Raw genomic sequence first — 20847 nt, 5'->3', positions numbered from 1 at the left:
GGGGGGATGTCCCCTCCCGCCGCCTGTAAGAACGATCTAGCGGCGGAACTGCCGCTATGATCGTTCTTACGTTGTGCAGAATCGCCGGCAGGAGAGAAGGATATCTGAATGATGCCTCTAGCTGCAGGCATCATTCAGATATCCCCCCACAAAGCCCAGGACGTCATATGACGTCCACTCTGAACGGCAGAGGTTCTTTGTGGACGTCATTTTACTATGGGCCGGTAGGGAAGTGGTTAAAAAAGGTATTGAATTTTTTTTTTTTTTTATCTATACACAAATGTTTTGCCTTTCATTTCAAGATCCCCAGATATATATATACATTGTGTGTGTGTAATATATATATATATATATATATATATATATATATATATATATATATATATATACATACCATCCATTTTGGTTTTCGGAACCATAATTTTCATTTCGGTGCACCACTAATTCTGACAGTACTAAACCGATTCAAACAGTTTAAAAAAAAATAGTTAAATGCCCACATTCCCGGCATGCTGGGAATTCACATTTGCTTGTGCCCGCAACAAAACTAATGAAACCATCAAATAGCTGGTGTCATAGAACTGATCACTTGTGCAGCACCATGGCAGTTGTAGATTAAACAGAAGCTAAGATGAAGGCTTCCTTGAAAAGGATAGGCGGGTTTTGTTGCACCAGACAATCTGGGAGACAGTTTGTTCCCTTTCAGCACACACAAGGTCAAGGGTTGACCAATTTGCTTGGAATCTAGGAGCCAGCTAAAAAAGCTAGGAGCCAGAAAACGCGCCCCGTCCCGACGAGCTTGCGCGCAGAAGCGAACACATACGTGAGCAGCGCCCGCATATGTAAACAGTGTTCAAACCACACATGTGAGGTATCACCGCGATTGGTAGAGCGAGAGCAATAATTCTAGCCCTAGACCTCCTTTGTAACTCAAAACATGCAACCTGTAGGTTTTTTTAAACGTCGCCTATGAAGATTTTAAAGGGTAAAAGTTTGTCTGCATTCCACGAGCGGACACATTTTTGAAGCGTGACATGTTGGGTATCAATTTACTCGGCGTAACACTATATTTCATAATATTAAAAAAAAATGGGGATAACTTTACTGTTGTCTTATTTTTTTTATTAAAAAAAGTGCGCTTGTAAGACCGCTGCGCAAATACGGCGTGACAGAAAGTATTGCCACGATCGCCATTTTATTCTCTAGGGTGTTAGGATAAAAAATATATATATAATGTTTGGGGGTTCTAATTAGAGGGAAGAAGATGGCAGTGAAAATATTGAAAAATTACATTAGAATTGCTGTTTAACTTGTAATGCTTAACTTGTAATACCAACGGCCACCACCAGATGGCGCCAGCTCACAACCCACCTTCCAACCCAAGTCGCCAGGACACTATTTCTAGTCGCCCTGGCGACCGTGATTTGTCGAGCCCTGCACAAGGTGATTGACAGCCTCAGTTGTGCATGTTTCCCTATGAGACTGTCTTTTTTTTTTTTTTTTCTCTTCTCTTCCGTTCATAGACGGACACAGCAGCATTGACCTTGGGGTTATATATCCTTCTTTTCAGGAAAGACTAGGCAGAAAAAACAGCACTTCAAGTGTTAAAACACTTTCCTCAGTACAGCACCTCCCAGGGGGCGGGTCCCCAGGTACATCCCACTCTCTGACTCATGCAGCTCCAGTTTTTTTTCTGCCTAGCATTAAGAGAAGACATGGCCTTTCTGGAGTCCATGTGCTCTGGAGTTATTTTGCGATTTTTTTTTTTTTTTTTCCCGCTTTTCTTTGATTTTTTTTTTCCTGCATTTTTGGATGGGTACAACTTATTTAGGGGGTTTTGTTACAGCTGTGGCTAGTCACTTCCCTGGGTATATGTGAGAGGTTTACCACCACTTCTTTTAAATTAACCTATGTCTACAACATATACCTATGTCTACAACATTGTAAACTTTTTAATACAATAATTCTTAGTAAAATTGGCATAAAATGATTATGCGGTCTCTCTAATGAGCGTGTGCGTGCACGGGATGCGCTTTTACATTAAAGGCTTTTACACTGATGACTGAGAGGTGTGGGTGCATTTAAGAAACTGCTTGACGGATGACTAATACAGAACAGGAAGGAAAGGCTCAGTCTTGCCTGTACCTTTTGCGTGTTCTGCAAAGTGACATGTTTATATTGTTCAGTGATCTGTACACGTGTGTGTGTGTGTGTGTGTGTTTTTTTATTTTATTTTTCTTTTTGCATAACGAAGTACCCTTTTTATTAACCTCCCTGGCGGTATGATTATTTCAGAAAAAAGGTGCTGAAAGCGGTACCATTATTTGCAAGGAAATTTGGCGTTTTATACTGTAGGCCTGTAATTCTTAGGAATAACTCACTTAAATCTGACCAAACAAGAGTCTAGTAGGCATCCCGGGTATGACATTTTTTTAACCACTTCTCTACTTTGGGTGTTTTTCAGATTTGGTGTTTACAAGACTAAAACTGTTTTTTTTTTGCTAGAAAATTACTTAAAACCCACAAACATTATATATTTATTTTTTTCTAATACCCTAGAGAATAAAATGGCGATCATTGCAATACTTTTTGTCACACCATATTTGCGCAGCTGTCCTACAAGCGCACTTTTTTTTGGAAAAAAATCTTTTTTGAATTAAAAAATAAGACGGCAATAAATTTGGCCCAATTTTTTTATACATTGTGAAAGATGTTACGCCGAGTAAAATGGTACCCAACATGTCACGCTTACAAATTGCGCCCGCTCGTGGCATGGCATCAAACTTTTACCCTTAAATATCTTGATAGGCGACGTTTAAAAAATTCTACAGGTTGCATTTTTTGAGTTAGAGGAGGTCTAGGGCTATCATTATTGCTCTCGCTCTAACGATCGCGGCGATACCTCACTTGTGTCGTTTGAACGCCGTTCATATGCGGGCGCTACTCGCGTATGCGTTCGCTTCTGCGCACGAGCTCGTCGGGACAGGGTGCTTTAAAACTTTTTTTTTTTCTTATTTATTTTTATTTATTTTATTATTTTTTACACTGGGGGAAAAAAAATCACTTTTATTCCTATTATAAGGAATGTAAACATCCCTTGTAATAGAAAAAGGCATGACAGGTCCTCTTAAATATGAGATCTGGGGTCAAAAAGACCTCACATCTCATATTTAGAGTAAAATGCAAAAAAAAAAAATTGAAACTGTCATTTTTTTCAAATGACAAAAAAAAAATGTTTTTTTAAAAGGCTGGGCGGGACTGACGTTTTGACGTCAATTCCGCCCAGCAGAGCTATGGGGACGGGCGAAGGAGATTTTTCCTTCAGTCTCGTCCCCAGTCAGCTGCCGAACGGTCCCGATCTCCTCCGCCGCTACCGACGGCTCCGGTAAGCGGCGGAGGGCGCGGGAGGGGGGGGCCCTCTCCCGCCGCCGATAACGGTGATCTCGCGGCGAATCCGCCGCGGAGACCGCCGTTATCGTTAACAGAACCGCTGACACTAAAGATGGATACCTCGGTTGTGGCAGCAGCCGTTACCGAGATATCCATCTTTAAAGTTAGGCCGTATAAAGACGTACAGCGGGTTGGAAGTGGTTAAAAACAAAATTTTAAAATAATAAATAATTATATCAAATAATAAAATAATTCTAATAAAAATTATTCAATAATGTAATCAACTCAAAATCACTGAAATTTGCTCACTTGCAGAATTGTCGCTGTCATTACTTTTATTTTTTTATGACGAATTTCCCCACAAATCGCTATCGCACAATTCTGCAAGTGATTATAATTTATTATCGCTGGTTTCTAGCTGCTCTAAAACTATTTTTGACATAAAGGGACACTTTTGGTTGCTATGGACAATCTACAGTTTGCAGGCAGAACAGTTTTTATTCTATAAAAGAACATGTAGGACACTGGGCAGACCACTAGGGACAAGGGGGGGGGTGTATTTTTTTACATACAGTACTGTAATCTATAAGATTACAGTATACTGTATGTAAGGAGTTTGTTTAACTTTTTGAATTTGGCGCCGTTCTCCGCTCCCGTGCGTCGTCACGTCGCAGGGAACGGAGATCGGCGGCACACAGAGGCACTGTGTGAATCGAGCGAGGTCCCGCTCGCTCACACAGCGCGGTGGCATCGCTGGATCCAGGGACAAGGTAAGTAAACCAAGCCTGTGGATTCTGCAAAACGAGCCCGAGTCTGACTCGGGGTTACCGATCTAAGCACAAAAATGTAACCCCGAGTCAGACTCAGGAATACCGCCAGGGGGGTTAAAGAAAAATAAATAGGATTACATTTTAAAGCCTAACGCCAGCCTAAAAAAGTTTTCCCAATGCAGTGGTTTATTATGGCTGCTAAACACTGACACTGTGGTCAGTTTGGGTCACCGTCATCTGCAGCTCTCCTGGAACCCCCCCGCCTGTCAGCCTGTACCAGCGCCGCTCTGCTCCCCTCCCTGCTGCTATAAAACTGTTATGTCTATACCATCCCCTCTGTTGGACAACGTGTCCCAGTGCTTTATAAAGGAAAACGTTCCAGCGATGTGGGGGAACGAAGCCTCCGCTCCTCTTCCATTATCTTAACCACTTATGGTGTATCCAATACTAACCGCTAGACCAGGGCTCAACAAAATCCAGGCGCCAGGTCGCAATTGCGACAAGAAATTGTGACCTGGCGCCCGCCGGTAATTGAGGCTGCGGCCTTGTGAAGTCCCAAGCTTCCTTCTGTGACCTGGCGCCATCTGGTGGTGGCCGTTGGCATTACAAGTAAAACCAGTTCTAATGTGTGATCTTTCACTGCCATCTCCTTCCCTCTAATTAGAACCCCCAAACATTATATATATATATTTTTCTAACACCCTAGAGAATAAAATGCCGATCGTTGCAATACTTTCTGTCACGCCGTATTTGCGCAGCGGTCTTACAAGCGCACTTTTTTTTGGGGAAAAAATACACTTTTTTTAATAAAAAAAAAATAAGACAACAGTAAAGTTATCCCAATTTTTTTTTATACTGTGAAAGATAATGTTACGCTGAGTAAATTGATACCCAACATGTCACGCTTCAAAATTGCGTCCGCTCGTGGAATGCTGACAAACATTTACCCTTTAAAATCTCCATAGGCGACGTTTACATTTTTTAACAGGTTGCATGTTTTGAGTTAGATGAGGTCTAGAGCTAGAATTATTGCTCTCGCTCTAACGATCGTGGCGATACCTCCCTTGTGGTTTGACTAGCGTTTACATATGCGGGGGCTACTCATGTATGTGTTCGCTTCTGCGTGCAAGCTCGTCGGGACGGCGCAGGTTTTCTGGCTCCTAACTTTTTTAGTTGGCTCCTAGATTCCAAGCAAATTTGTCAAACCCTGCGCTAATCCCCGTGTGGTCAAATCGGTATTATTGCTCCCGTGTTTTGCCACGCCACCTTAGGCCAGCCATAGAGGGACCGATTTTTCTTTCGCTCGATTCCCCCATCAACAGTCAGTGTTAATGGAGGAAATCCAAAGGAGCCATTGTGCACTTTCAGGAGCTGATTTTAAAAGCGGTTAAGCCTCGATGTGATGTTTATACCATCCTCTCCATTAGATAATGTGTCCAAGTGTCTGTGCTTTAAAAAAAAAAATGCAGATTTCTACCCGATTTCACAGCGCCTCCTGGTGCTCACATGGCTCCTCGGCTCTCTACTCCTCTCCTTCCTGGCTGACGCCCGCTGGAGCTGTCAGACTGGGAGAGGAGAGAGCCCAGGAGGTGCTGTGAAATTGGGTAGCAATCTGCATTTTCCTTTTTTTTTTTTTTTTTTTTTTTTTTTTGTAAAGCGCAAACACTGGGACACATTATCCTAACGGAGGGGATAGTATACACCAGGGTTTGACAAATTTGCTAGGAATCTAGGAGCCAGCTAAAAAAGTTAGGAGCCAGAAAACGCGCCCGTTGCGCCAAGCTCGCACGCAGAAGCGAACACATACGTGAGTAGCGCCCGCATATGTAAACAGTATTCAAACCACACATGTGCGGTATCGCTGCGATCTTTAGAGCGAGAGCAATAATTCTAGCCCTAGACCTCCTCTAACTCAAAACATGCAACCTGTAGAATTTTTTAAAGGGTAAAAGTTTGTCGCCATTCCATGAGCGGACGCAATTTTGAAGCGTGACACGTTGGGTATCAATTTACTCAGCGTAACATTATCGTTCACAATATAAAAAAAAAAAATTGGGCTAACTTTACTGTTTTTTATTTTTTAATTAAAAAGTGTATTTTTTCCCCAAAAAAAGTGCGCTTGTAAGACCGCTGCGCAAATACGGTGTGACAAAAAGTATTGCAATGACCGCCATTTTATTCTCTAGGTTGTTAAAATAAATAATATATATAATGTTTGGGGGGTTCTAATTAGACGGAAGGAGATGGCAGTGAAATCGGTGAAATGCGTTAGAACTGCTAGAACTGTTTTACTTGTACTGCCAAACGGCCACCACAAGATGGCGCCAGATCACAGAAGGAAGCATAGGCCCACCGTGATTGCGCGGCGGGGGAGGGTGGGGGCGCACGGAGACACAGGATACTGTGTCTCCGTGCGCACCCACCTCCCGGCAGGCCCACGCCGGCAGGTAATTGAGGCCGCGCCCCAAGCTTCCTTCTGTGAAGGCCGCAAAGCCGCGGCCTCTATTACTGGCGGGCGCCAGGTCACAATTTTTGTCGCAATTGCGACCGGGCGCCCAAATTTTGTCGAGCCCTGTTATACACATCACATAGTGGCTTAACAACCACTTTTAAAATCGGCTGCTGAAAGTGCACAATGGCTTCTTTGAATTTCCCACTGACTGTGTTGATGGGGGGGGGGGGGGGGGGGCGAATCAAGCGAAAAGAAAATCGCTCCCTCTATGGCTGGCCTAAGGTGGCGTGGCAAAACACGGGGCAGTAATACTGATTTGACCACACAGGGTCTAGCGGTTAGAAGGGCTGTCTTTAAGGCAGGGCAATGAGACAGCTGCATGGGGCCCTGTCATTGTTGTGGGGCCCAAAGCAGCTGCCTCATATTTGCCAACAATCCCCAGTTTAAATTCCCTTGTCCCTTGAAGTTTTAGTCCTCTGCTGTGTCCTGAGATCTCAGTGTGAAGTGCTGCTACTCATGCTGCCTAGCTCTGCCCTATTGTGTACAGATGACTCACCTGCAGACCCTGTGTTTACATGTAAATAACCGTCATTCATATGTAAATAACAGGAGCATTCATATGTTAATAGCGGAGGCCGGCAGCATTCATATGTAAATAAAGGCGGCATTCATATATCCCCCTGCAGTGAAGAGATGATGTGCTGTAACCTCTAGCAACCGATCAGTGAGCAGAAATCATGTGCTGTAACCTCTAGTAACTAATCAGTGAGCCGTAATGTGTGCTGTAACCTCTAGCAACCAGTCAGTAAGTGGTAATGATATGCTGTAACCTCTGGCAACCAATCACAACCACTGCCTGATCTGATACAGTAAACTGATATTAAGTCTAGCTGATATTTATTGTATGTCTCAGAGCAGGTGGAGAGAAAAATTGCATTGGGGGCCAAAGAAAAATTTTGCCCAGGGTCCAATCAACATTAACTACTTGCCGACCTGCCGCCGTCATTCTACGGCGGCAGGTTGGCTCTCCTGCGCGAGAGCCCTGTAGCTCTACGTCGGCTCTCTTGCAGGCCACTAGGGGCACGCGCGCCTCCGGCGGCGCACTCGCCCCCAACTCCCGTGAGTGTGTGTGCCTGGTGGGCGCGATCGCCGCGGGCACACGCGATCGCTCGTTGCAGAGCGGGGAACGGGAGCTGTGTGTGTAAACACACAGCTCCCGGTCCTGTCGGGGGGGGGGGGGAAATGCTGATCCTCTGTTCATACAATGTATTTACAGAAGATCAGTGATTTCCCCTAGTGAGGCCACCCCCCCCTACAGTTAGAACACACCCAGGGAACATAATTAACCCCTTCCCCGCCCCCTAGTGTTAACCCCTTCCCTGCCAGTGGCATTTTTATAGTAATCCAATGCATTTTTATAGCACTGATCGCTATAAAAATGCCAATGGTCCCAAAAATGTGTCAAAAGTGTCCAAAGTGTCCGCCATAATGTCGCAGTACTGAAAAAAATCGCTGATCGCCGCCATTACTAGTAAAAAAAAATATTAATAAAAATACCCCCTATTTTGTAAACGCTATAACTTTTGCGCAAACCAATCAATAAACGCTTATTGCTTTTTTTTTGTTTTTTTTACGAAAAATATGTAGAAAAATACGTATCGGCCTAAACTGAGGAAAACATTTTTTTTTATCAATTTTTGGGGGATATTTATTACAGCAAAAAGTAAAAAATATTATTTTTTTTTCAAAATTGTCGCTCTATTTTTGTTTATAGCGCAAAAACTAAAAACCGCAGAGGTGATCAAATACCACCAAAAGAAAGCTCTATTTGTGGGAAAAACGGGACGCCAATTCTGTTTGGGAGGCACGTCGCACGACCGCGCAATTGTCTGTTAAAGTGACGCAGTGCCGAATCGCATCGGGGGTTAAGTGGTTAAAGATGGCCCTGGCGGTTGGTATTGGATACACCACAAGTGGCCAAGATATAAAGACGTGGTTTTGTGTGTGAGGTTACACGGGGAGTGTATCATTTATAGTATGATTGTTGTCTGAGGGACATGAAATCTTTCTATCTGGAGCACAAACACCTCACAGCTAACAGGATAATTAAGCCGAGTCTGCAAACAAGCAGCAGCTGCAGGAGGCTGCCATTACCCCGCGAATACGAGATCGCAGCCGTGCGCAGCAGACTGGCAAAGTAAAATGCAGGCAAATTACCCGTGACATATTTTCATGGGTCTGGTTCCTATCTATGCGGCTGTGTTTAGCTTCCTGAGGCTTGGTGGTAAAGGTGACCTGTCTGCTCCTCCTTGTCTAGTTGTGAGAGCTTCAGTCTGCATTCATAGGAGTGACACATGGTATACCAACCCAACGGAAACCTACCACCCTTGTCATAGCTGGTCCCCAATTCCAATAATAGTCTGTCCTCATAAAGCCCTGATTTACACCGGTGCTACTTTGGCGCAATTTCCCAGCCACACATCCGTGCGATTTGCACTGCTGATTTTTTTTACAGCTTGTGACTTCATTTAACCACTTCAGCCCCGAAAGAATTTGCTGCCCAATGACCGCCCCATTTTTTGCGATCTGGCACTGCGTCGCTATAACTGAAAATTGCGCAGTCGTGCAACGTTGCACCCAAACAAAATTGACGTCCCCCCCACAAATAGAGCTTTCTTTTGGTGGTATTTGATCGCCTCTGCGGTTTTTATTTTTATTGAACATTTTTAGAAAAAAAATCTATTTTATTTTGTGCTATAATAAATATCCCCAAAAAATATATAAAACCCTTTTTTTCCCCTCGGTTTAGGCCGATGTGTATTCTTCTACAAATTTTTGGTAAAAAAAAACGCAATGAGCGCATATTGGTTTGCGCAAAAGTTATAGCGTCTACAACATTGGGGATAGGTTTATGGCTTTTTTTATTAGTAGTGTCGGCGATCTGCGTTTATTTTTCTTTGTGACTGCGACATTATGGCGGACACATCGGAAATTTTTTACACTATTTTGGGACCATTGTCATTTTATACAGCGAACAGTGCTATAAAAATGCACTGATTACTGTGTAAATGACACTGGCAGAGAAGGGGTTAAAAGCTAGGGGGCGATTAAAGCGGTTGTAAACCGCGCAAACCTTTTATTTATTTTTAAACCTGCGAGGCAAAAGGCATAATCAGCTAGTATGCACCGCATACTGGCTGATTATGAAATACTTACGTCGGAACGAGGTGAAGAACACTTACCTGGTCCACGCCGAGCGAGATGTCATCTTGCTCCGGCGTGTCTTCCGGGTATCGCCGCTCCAGCGATGTGATTGGCTGGAGCGGCGATGTCACTCCCGCGCGCGGATGATTTAAATTCGGCAGGGTCCGGCGGCTGCCGGTTCTTTAGCCGAGGATCCCCCCTGCACATGCGCCGCTGCAATCAGCGGCGCATTGCGAGGGGGATATTCTTTATACCTACAGGTAAGCCTTATTATAGGCTTACCTGTAGGTAAAAGTGAAAAAAGTGGGTTTACAACCACTTTAACCACTTGCCGACCTCCTCATGTACATATACGTCAGCAGAATGGCACGGACAGGAACATGCACGTACCCATACGTCCTCTGCTTGACGTGGGTGGGGGGTCCGATCGGGACCCCCCCCCGCTACATGCGGCGGTCGGTAAGCGATCCGGGACGACGGCGCTGCTATTCGTTTATAGCCGCCCCGTCACGATCGCTCCCCGGAGCTGAAGAACGGGGAGAGCCGTGTGTAAATACGGCTTCCCCGTGCTTTACTGTGGCGGCGCATCGATCAAGTGATCCCTTTTACAGGGGAGACTCGATCGATGATGTCAGTCCTACAGCCACACCCCCCTACAGTAGTAAACACACACTAAGTGAACACTAAATGTTACAGCGCCCCCTGTGTTTAACTCCCAAACTGCAACTGTCATTTTCACAATAAAGAATGCAATTTAAATGCATTTTTTTGCTGTGAAAATGACAATGGTCCCAAAAATGTGTCAAAATTGTCCGAAGTGTCCGCCATAATGTCGCAGTCGCGAAAAAAATCGCTGATCGCCGCCATTAGTAGTAAAAAAAAAATAAAAAATATTAAAATGCAATAGAACTATCCCCTATTTTGTAAACGCTATATATTTTGCGCAAACCAACCGATAAACGATTATTGCGATTTTTTTTTTTTTTTTTTTTTTTTTTTTTTTTTACCCAAAATAGGTAGAATACGTATCGGCCTAAACTGAGGGAAAAAAATTTTTTATATATGTTTTTGGGGGATATTTATTATAGCAAAAAGTAAAAAATATTGCATTTTTTTCAAAATTGTCGCTCTATTTTTGTTTATAGCGCAAAAAATAAAAACCGCAGAGGTGATCAAATACCACCAAAAGAAAGCTCTATTTGTGGGGGAAAAAAGGACGCCAATATTGTTTGGGAGCCACGTCGCACGACCGCGCAATTGTCTGTTAAAGCGACGCAGTCCCGAACTGTAAAAACCCCTTGGGTCTTTAGGCAGCATATTGGTCCGGGGCTTAATTGGTTAAGTGTCCTAGGGAGTGATTCTAACTGGGGGTGATGGGCTGCCAGTGACATGACAGCGATCACAGGGAACAGTAGATCCCTGTCATGTCACTAGGCAGTACAGGGCCTTGTTTACATAGGCATCTCCCTGTTCTGTTGCTCAGTGAGACAATTTCAGACCTCAAGTCCGCGGGAAAGTTCACTGAGCATGGCGGCGAATTCTAGGGGATGTACAGGTACGCCCTCTAGCGGCCACTTGATGCCACGAAAACGGCAAAGCGCCGTTTTTTTTTTTTTTTAACGCAGATGCCCCCACCGCCCCAGTGTGAAAGGGCTCTAAGGTACAAATCGGATTAATCCCCTCACACCCGCTGTCACTTTAAAAGGCACCGCCCACACAGCGTGTCATTCATTCCATTTCCTGTGAATGAATAAACTACAAGTACGGTCAGCCCCCGCTGTGGACACACTTTGTAGTTGATCAGCACGCCTAGTTCATTCACACTGCCTACAATGACAGCACATTCAGAGGTACATGTAACAGAGCTGTAGGCAGTGTGTGCAGGAGCCTGACGCTACACCTGCAATCTGCTGATCATGGGTGCAATGCTTTCCAAGCTTCTGTTTAAGAAAAAAAGCAGACACTTCAAGTTTTATTTTTTCGATTTTAAGGGAGATTGCAACATTTTCCCTTGGTGACATTGATGCATACAACTACACAAGCATGAATCCTTTGAGAAGGATGTAATATGCATGGGTGCTTTGAGTCTTTATTTAGAGCATCATTAACGTGCTTTTTTTTTCTTTTCTCGTCTACAGCCGACAGGTCAAGTTCACATCACCTGCGACCATCAAACGCAATACGACGGACTTCTTCCTTGGACGCCATAACTGGAACCTACCTGAGCGGGCACTGGCCTCGAGACCATCATGTGCACTACCCTTCGTGTATGAATGACAAGTCCACACAGGTAATCTTCTTTTTATTTTATTTTTTATTTTTTTAGGAGCCTGATGGAATATGTAGGTGAACATTGCTATCCTCTCCTGATGCCAGTCCTATGGCTTCAAGGCTTTTAGTTACTGGCCATGCACAAAAGGGCCATCAGAAGTGCTGATTTTACCTTGACTTTGTTTTAAGCTTGTTCCAGGTCAGTAACTGTAAGGCATAAAAAAAAAAAAAAAATCTTCAAAAGGTCAGTAATTGCAGGCTGCATATTACTACGTGGATGTTTCCCTTTTTTTTTTAGATGAATTTATTTAGCAATGACTAATTCCTTGGTATTTTGCAGTATGTGTAGACTTTTCCCATCAGTCCACTGCCTACTAATAAGCTTACATTGTCACTATCCCTGCCAAGACTTAAAGCTGAAATCTCTAAAGCAAACGGCAAATGCCTATATAAGAGCTGTTGTACCTGGCAAAGGATTACCGTATTTATCGCGGTATAACGCGCTCCCGCGTATACCGCGCACTCCTAAAGTTGCCTTGAATCCTGTGGAAAAGTTTTTTTTTTTTTTTGTACTTAGTTTTGGTGTCCTGCGCGGTGTCCATCGGCGGCCTCGTCGGGTCCGGCGTCCATCTGCGGCTTCGGGTGTCCTCTTCGTCGGGTCCCGGCGTCCTTCTGCGGCGTCCTCGCGTCCTCCCCACTCGTTTCCTGCGCCGAGTTTGAATACTGCGCCAAAATATACTGAGAGCAGTACACTCGTGTATCGTCGGGCAGGCTCGGCAACTCTCACGCTGACATCCTGTACGCTCAGGACGTCAGCGTGTGAGGCCCCGAGACTGCCTGAAGATACACGAGTGTACTGCGCTCGGTATATGTCGGCGCAGTATTCAAACTCATGGTGGGTATCGGCGTATATCGCGCACCCACGATTTTGCCCTGGGCAAAATAGGGTGCGGTATACGCCGATAAATACGGTAGTATTTTTGTTCATCCAGTACTGAGATTTACACAGCACTGCCCTCTCTGCTGCAGTTAAAAGATGTTTACCTTTTTGTAACTTGTTAGTTGCACCGACTCCCACACATCCCCCCCCCCCCCCCCCCCCCCCCCCGGTATTGACAGTGAACACCGGATCTTCTCTCCCCACTCGCTGTTACAACCAAACAAAAAACACGTGGCTGTGTAGGGCTTTGCCTGCCTGGCCACGTCATTTATTCAGAGCTCTACAGAAAACTAAAAGCAACAGCCTTTGCAGATTTTGACTTGTAGTTCTCAATTCATTGAGTAAATCATCAAGTCTTCCTTTCAATGTAACTGCCTGCAAAACAAATCCAAAGAAATTCCAATCTCAACCTACCGACCAGCCTACTAACCAACCAAATTATGCGTTAATGACGGGTTTAGTTTGCAAATACATGCGTAAGCTACAGAGCCTGGTCAAGGCACCCCAATATTTTCTGTAGACTTGACTCTAAATTTGAGAGCCTTTACAGTGGAAGGACATGCGTTCTAATGGATAGGCAGAGGACGACGGGTGAGCCTGGAGGGAACCCACACCTCTAAAGGCACAGGGGCACACTAGACGCCCAGCATATAGGACAATGGCACCAAAGGTGTCCATTACATTCCCACACCAATATTTCAACAGTACAAATGGCCACTGCCCCCACCTATTACTGGCCTTTCCAGCAAGGAGCACATGAAAGAGCAAAGCATTCAAAAACAAAAGGTGCGCTTTGGCAAGGATCTGTAGCTTACGCATGTATTTGCTAATGTGTGCAAACTAAACATGTTTAATGCATATTGTTAGACAGGATAATTCGTTTTTGTTTTGCATGTGTTGCCCTTTCATGTGCTCCTTGCTGCAAAGGCCAGTTATAGGTGGGGCAGAGGCCATTTGTTTGTACGGTTGAAATATTGGTGAGGGACATACTGGCAAATACTTTTTCACAACACTATTTATTGGACGTGAAGACGATGCACTGAATCATCAAGTCCATTGGCTTCATCTAGGCTGCTCACATGAAACTAGGATCTCCTCCGGGGGGCCGGCGGTTCTATAAAGGACGCAACTTGGGAAAATATAAAAGGAGTTCCGAGCCAAAAATATTACAAAATACCCTTTTAAAGGGTTACTATAGGAAAAAAATTTCTTTAAAATAACAAACATGTTATACTTCCACTGTGCAGTTCGTTTTGCACAGAGCGGCCCCGATCCAACGTCTTCTGAGGTCCCTTGGCGGCTGTGTCTGGTCCTCCCCGCAAGAACTCGTCAGTCATGCGAGAGAGCTCGCATGGTGGTGAGTCCTTGCGGGCGCTCTCCCGTGATACAGCGAGCGGCCATAGCCGCTCACAGTATCACTCGGCCCCGCCCCTTGGCACGCCGCGTCACTGGATGTGATTGACAGTAGCGCCAGCCAATGCCTGCGCTGCTCTCAATCCTTCCGCTCTAGCCAATCGGCAGCCAGGCTGAGCGGCGAAGAGGATCTTTGGACCGAGTGTGGGACTTTCGAGGGGTCAGGTAAGTAAAACGGGGGGGGGGGCATCATCAAATTAAATGTTTTTTCACCTTAGAGCATAAATTGCATTAAGGTGAAAACATTTTTTTCTTTACAACTCCTTTTAAAGCTGAAGTTTTGGTATAACATTTGTTACATTGGTCCAGCTTGGGCCATGCCTGTTGGATCCACCTGGAACTCTGAAATCGCTGCAGTAGGCACTGATACTACAGCTGTGGCCAAAAGTTTTGAGAATGACACGAATATAAACTTTCACAAAGTCTGCTGCCTCCGTTATTATGATGGTAATTGCATATACTCCAGAATGTTATGAAGGGTGATCAGATGAATTGCAATTTATTGCAAAGGCCCTCTTTGCCATGAAAATAAACTTCATCCCATAAAAAACTTTTCCACTGCACTTGTTAAGAAGGCTTCAGGGCGCACAAGAAAGTCCAGCAAGCGCCAGGACCGTCTCCTACAGTTGATTCCATCTGCGGATCGGGGCACCACCACTGCTGAGCTTGCTCAGGAATGGCAGCAAGAAGATGTGAGGACATCGGCACACACCGTGAAGAGAAGACTTTTGGAGGATGGCCTGGTGTCAACAAGGGCAGCAAAAAAGCCACTTCTCTCCAGGAAAACCATTGCGGACAGACTGATATTCTGCAAAATGTACAGGAATTGGACTGCTGAGGACTGGGGTAAAGTAATTTCCTCTTGTCCGGAGAAGAAAACGTAAGCGTTGCCATCAGTCCTGTGTCATGCCAACAGTAAAGGATACTGAGACCATTCATGTGTGGGGTTGCTTCTCAGCCAAGGGAGTGGGGGGCTCACTCACAGCCATGAATACAGAATGGTACAAAAACATCCTTCGAGAGCAACTTCTCCCAACCATCCAAGAAGAGTTTAGTGAGGAACAATGCTTTTTCCAGCATGATGGAGCACCTTGTGTGTCATACTTCCACTGTGCAGCTCGTTTTACACATGGAGGGCCCCGAACCTGGTCTTCTGGGGTCCCTCGGCGGCTGTCTCTACTCCCCCCTCGCAAGAACTCCTCTCGGCCGAGTGATGCAGTAATAGCCGCTGGCTGTATCACAGGAGCGCGCCCGCAAGGACTCCACACCATGCAAGCTTGCTTGCATTAAAGCGGTTGTAAACCCCCATCTACTTATTTCATTATTAGCATTTTCCTAAAGACAGTTTCCCGCTGCATCCAACGATCGTTATACAATCAATTCAATTATTATATTTGCGGTGTAATCGGTACCTTTGTCCCGGGGCTTCCTGGTCCTATGCCAGCGCCATTCTTCTTTAGGTCTTCCGCATCTGCTGCTGTAAAAACTTCCGCCCACACTTGATGACGCTTGCTGTAATCCCGCGCGTGCGCACTACGGCAAATATTCAAGCCTCTTCTTCGTTTCCGGTTACTATGGAAACGAAGAGAAGCTGTGTCTTGCGCGCCTTCTTCCTCCTTCAAACCCTGTGACATAGGAGTCACAAGGTATGAAGGTAAACAACCATGAGCCTCTTGGGGAGGGAGGAAATAACAATGAAAAACATTGCGCGATTTCGGGGCTGACGTCAACAGCAGGAAATGACGCAGCCCCGACATAAACAGAGCTAGTGACCGGCAGGGTCTCGGCTGGCCGGATTAACGAACGAACAGCGAATGCGCGGAGTGACGTCACCATTCGGGATATCGGCGATATCAGGAGAAGAAAGCAGGTAGGGAAAAAAAAGACAGACGAATTGGGGCTATTAGAATGCCTGTAGAAATAGAAAGTTGCAATTTTAGGTTTACAACCGCTTTAAGGTGTGGCGTACTTGCCTGGAGAAGCCGAGACAGCCACCGTGGGACCCCAGAAGAAGCAGTTCGGGGACACTACAAAACGAGCTGCACAGTGGAGGAAAGTATAACATGTTTGTTGTTTTTAAGAGAAAAAATAAAATATTTCTTTACTGATCCTTTACCTTTACAACTCCTTTAAAAGCTTACATGAACTCGAGCACTCATTTTGTTTTTTTCCGAGCATATCTGTATTCAGATATATAGTATATTGGTGATCCAAAACTAGTCTGAGGGTGGTGGCAATGATCTGCACATTTCAGTGTAATCGCCCCTATCTAAAATCATATCAATTCTTCTACAAAGACATTTCTGTAACGGAGCTCACATAGAAGCTGTTATGTGTTCATCCCATTTATAGTCGGAGTGGCATCGCTCAAATCTGCAGTGTTTTTATTGTATATTGGCATGGCCTTTGATGAAATAATGCATGAAGCCATCATACAATCTGCTCTTTGTAGGGAGATCTCATTGACATGCAGTAGATATTGTGAGTCCCTCCGCAGGCTGTATTGTGCGGAGGATCAGAGCTCGGTGCATTGTACTCTGCATAGGCCAAATTATTTATGAAGAAGCTATTGTCGGCCAGCTTTGTGTGTATATTGTATGTACTGCAACTGTAATTTGTCGGTTTGCCTGCAGTGAAACATGAAAGGAAAATCCGGGCTAAACAAATATTGTCCCAATTCTAGAGGTATTGGGTGTTCTTATAGATCTGGGCAGTAATCCACTAATTATGCGCCTACAGGTAAGTCTAGATTAAGGCTTACCTGTAAGAAATATCTCGACCTACACGGTTAAGGAGATATTCACAAAAACCGGCACCGATGTCTACGGCGCAGGCGCACTGAGCGTCCCATTTTTGTGAATGGTGCATTGGGGGTTAATGCCGCGTTTTCACGCATGCGCGGGAGTGACGTCATCGCCGCTCTGACCAATCACAGCGCTGTAGTGGCGATAACATGAAAAAGCTACGAAGGGACATGGCGGCAGTGGACGGGACCGAGGAGGACTTCGGGGGCTTAGATCGCAGGTAAGTGCCACATAATGAGCTAGTGTGCTGTACATACTAGCTCATTATACCTTTCTCTTGCAGGTTTTTTTTATTTATTTTTATTTGTGAGGGTTTACTTCCTCTTTAACAATTCCAGCACTTTGCCTCAGTGCGGTACTTTCCTGTGTGAAGACCGGTCACTGCTGCTCATTGTTGTGCATGGGGAATGGTCTTGTATCCGCCTTTCTTCTGTGTTTTTTTTTTTTTGCAGGCGGTTTGTATTGGGCGGGGGCCTGATGGGACCCTCCCACCACTCTCTTCCCTGCACAGTGATGTCACTGCTACTTTTACAAGACTAGACTGGCTTAAATATATTTGGTGCATTCAAAATGTGTTCTTTTTTTCATTTAGATTTTTCTAAGTTCTATATTTAACCTCTTCCATTCTGCCCGACCACAGTGGCCTGTACAGCCACGTATCTATGTCTCTGGCCTCACCCGGGTTTAGGGCCAGTCCATGTGTGCCCCTCATGCCGACAGTGGGATTTTATCGGCATCTCTCAGCCAATAACTCATGGCCAGGACCTGCTGACCCGCTGTGTCCAATCGCAGCCCAGAGCTCGGTGTTAAAGTACACAAGGCTCTGTACACAGATCAGTGATCTGACTGTTTCTTCTCCCTGCAAAGCAGGAATAAGAAAAAGTGTTTTTTTTTTTTTTTTTTTTTTTAGTAAAAAGCATCACACATTGCACACACTAATGCCACATACAGACGATCGGATATTCCGACAACATAAGCGTAGATTTATTTTCGACGGATGTTGTCTTGCATACACACGGTCACACAAATGTCGGAAATTCCAAATGTCGAACACGGTCACGTACAACGAGCCGATGACGTTCAATAGCCAGTGCGGCTCTTGATTCCGAGCATGCGTGGAATTTTGTGCGTCAAAATTGTGCACACTCGCTCGGAATTTCTGGTTTTGTTGTCTGGGAAAATTTGAGAACCAGCTCACAAATTTTTGTTGTCGGAAATTCCGACAGCAAATGTCTGACGGAGCCTACACACGGTCGGAATATCCGAACAACAAGCTCCCATTAAACAATTGTTGTCGGAAATCCCAACCGTGTGTACGCGGAATTGGGCTACAAAAGCGCTTTGCCCATTCATTTCAATGTGTATACACCGCCACGAAGATGCTGATTTTTTTTTTTTTTTTTTTTAATCATCCCGCAAGCGCACCGAGTGACAGGAGAGGCGCTTTGCAGGTGCTATATTTTAACGCTAAAACGCCTGTAAAGCACCCCAGTGTGAAAGTGGCCTTAACCCTTTGGACCTCAGGTGGTTAAATTGGAAATAAAGGGTTTGCCTTTCCAAATCATGTCCCATCAAGTGATTTTACGACAGGTGGACAGTTCTAGAAACATCTCAAGGATGATCAGTGGAAACCGGATGCAACCTGAGCTCAATTTTGAGCGTCATGGCAAAATCTGAGAATACTTATGTACATGTTATATATTTTTCTCATTTTTTACTTTTAACCACTTGCCGCCCGCCAATGACAAATTGACATCGGCAAAGTGGTTGTAATATCCTGAGTGGACGTCATATGACGTCCTCAAAATATTGAGCCGCTGCGTATCGCGGCGACCGTTGTTGCAGGGTGTCGGTGTGACACCCCGCAACACCGATCAAGGTAAAGAGTCTCTCACGGGGACTCTTTACCACGTGATCAGCCGTGTCCAATCACGGCTGATCACAATGTAAACAGAAAAAGACGGTAATCGGCTTTTCCTCACTCGCGTCTGTCAGATGCGAGTAGAGGAGAGCCGATCGGCTGCTCCTGTGACAGGGGGGGTTTGTGCTGATCGATTATCAGCACAGCCCCCCTGAGAATGCCCACTGGACCACCAGGGATGCAAAAAACCCCACAAGTATGCCACCCTAGACCACCAGGGATGACAATGACACAAAAAATTGATGCCAATCAGTGCCGCAATGGATGCCAATCAGTGCCCACAATGGGCATCACTGATTGGCAGGCATTGTTTGGCACCGATTGGCATCCATTAGTACAACACATACAAATAGTGCCCATCCGTGCCGCCTATCCGTGCCACCTCATCGGTGCCCATCAGTGAAGGAGAAAACGTACTTATTTACAATGTTTTATAACAATTTTTTTTTCTAAATTTCCGGTCATTTTTTTTTTTTTTTTGCAGAAAATAAATATCCCAGAGGTGATCAAATACCACCAAAAGAAAGCTCTATTTGTGGGAACAAAATGATAAAAATTTAGTTTGGGTACAGTGTAGCATGACCGCGCAATTGTCATTCAAAGTGCAACAGCACTGAAAGCTAAAAATTGGTCTGGGCGGGAGGGTGTATAAGTGCCCTGTATGGAAGGGGTTAATAAACTTGCGAAGATTTTAAGCAATTTCCTTTCCTGCTGACATTATGGTGTATTATTGGTAGAATTTTGAGGATAATGACTAATCCATTTTGGAATAAGGCTGTAACCTAACAAAATGTGGAAAAAGTGAAGCTCTGTATATACTTTCTGGATGCTCTGTGGATGTCTTAGTATTTGCGGTGTTCTCTGAACAGTAAAATATCTGGATTTGTTATATGAAGGATTTCAAGTAAGGGCTCTTTCACACGGAGCGGACCGTTTCTCGGTCCGCTCCGTGTGTCCGCCAAAGCTCAGCGGGGATCCCTGCTGAGCTGTCGGCGGATAGGGCACTCCCCGCACAAAGTGCAGGGACCGCCCTGTCTCTGCTCCGCTCTCCCCTATGGGGGACCGGATGCAGACGGTTCGTCTGCATCCGTTCCGCCGAACGGAAGAAAAATAGGGTTTCTTCCGTTCGGAAAAGCGGAACCCGACTGACGCGAACGCTAGCGGATGCTCCATCCACTAACGGACGCGTCCCCATAGGGATTCATTACAAGTCCGTTAACGGACTTGTAATGAACGGGCAGACGGAGCGGACGTCTGAAAGGGGCCTAACAGTGTGTGTCTTGCCATGCTGGGGCATACACAGGCTTTGTAAAATTGGCTGCTAGTGTTTAGTGACTTGAGAGGCGTGTTTAATATTTCACACCGGCTTAGAATTGGTAACAGAATAGCGGCGAGTCTCTCTGCCGCTCCATACAGCTCCTCGGGAGCCCAGAGTCTGCTTCTGCATGTTTAATATACAGAGATACGAGGCTTCCATCGGGCCCAGTGATTCTGCTGCACAATGGGACTCCGAAAGCAAAGGACCTCGGATTCTGCTCATGTGCAAACACTGGAAATGAAATACTTCAACTGAACAGTGTGTGTTTTTTTTTTTTTTTCTACTCCAGGACTTGAAGCGGGGGTTCCGCGGGAATACGCTTTTTCTTTTTTTTCCAGATGATTTTTCCCGCTGTTACCTTTGC

At 45.1% G+C, this 20847-nt stretch overlaps 1 protein-coding gene across 1 annotated transcript in view; it reads left to right on the top strand.

Annotated features, from left to right (window-relative positions):
• GLCCI1 (glucocorticoid induced 1) overlaps positions 1-20847 on the top strand; it is a 123145-nt gene that overhangs the window by 41014 nt on the left and 61284 nt on the right. The window contains exon 2 of the mRNA XM_040352277.1: positions 11955-12106. Within this exon, the coding sequence (XP_040208211.1) occupies positions 11955-12106 (152 nt within the window). The remainder of the gene's footprint in view (positions 1-11954; positions 12107-20847) is intronic.

Source organism: Rana temporaria, chromosome 5 (genome assembly GCF_905171775.1).
Source record: "Rana temporaria chromosome 5, aRanTem1.1, whole genome shotgun sequence".
NCBI classification, from domain to species: Eukaryota; Metazoa; Chordata; class Amphibia; order Anura; family Ranidae; genus Rana; species Rana temporaria.
The sequence above is the reverse complement of the archived record's forward strand: the minus strand, read 5'-3'. Positions and strand labels throughout refer to the sequence as shown.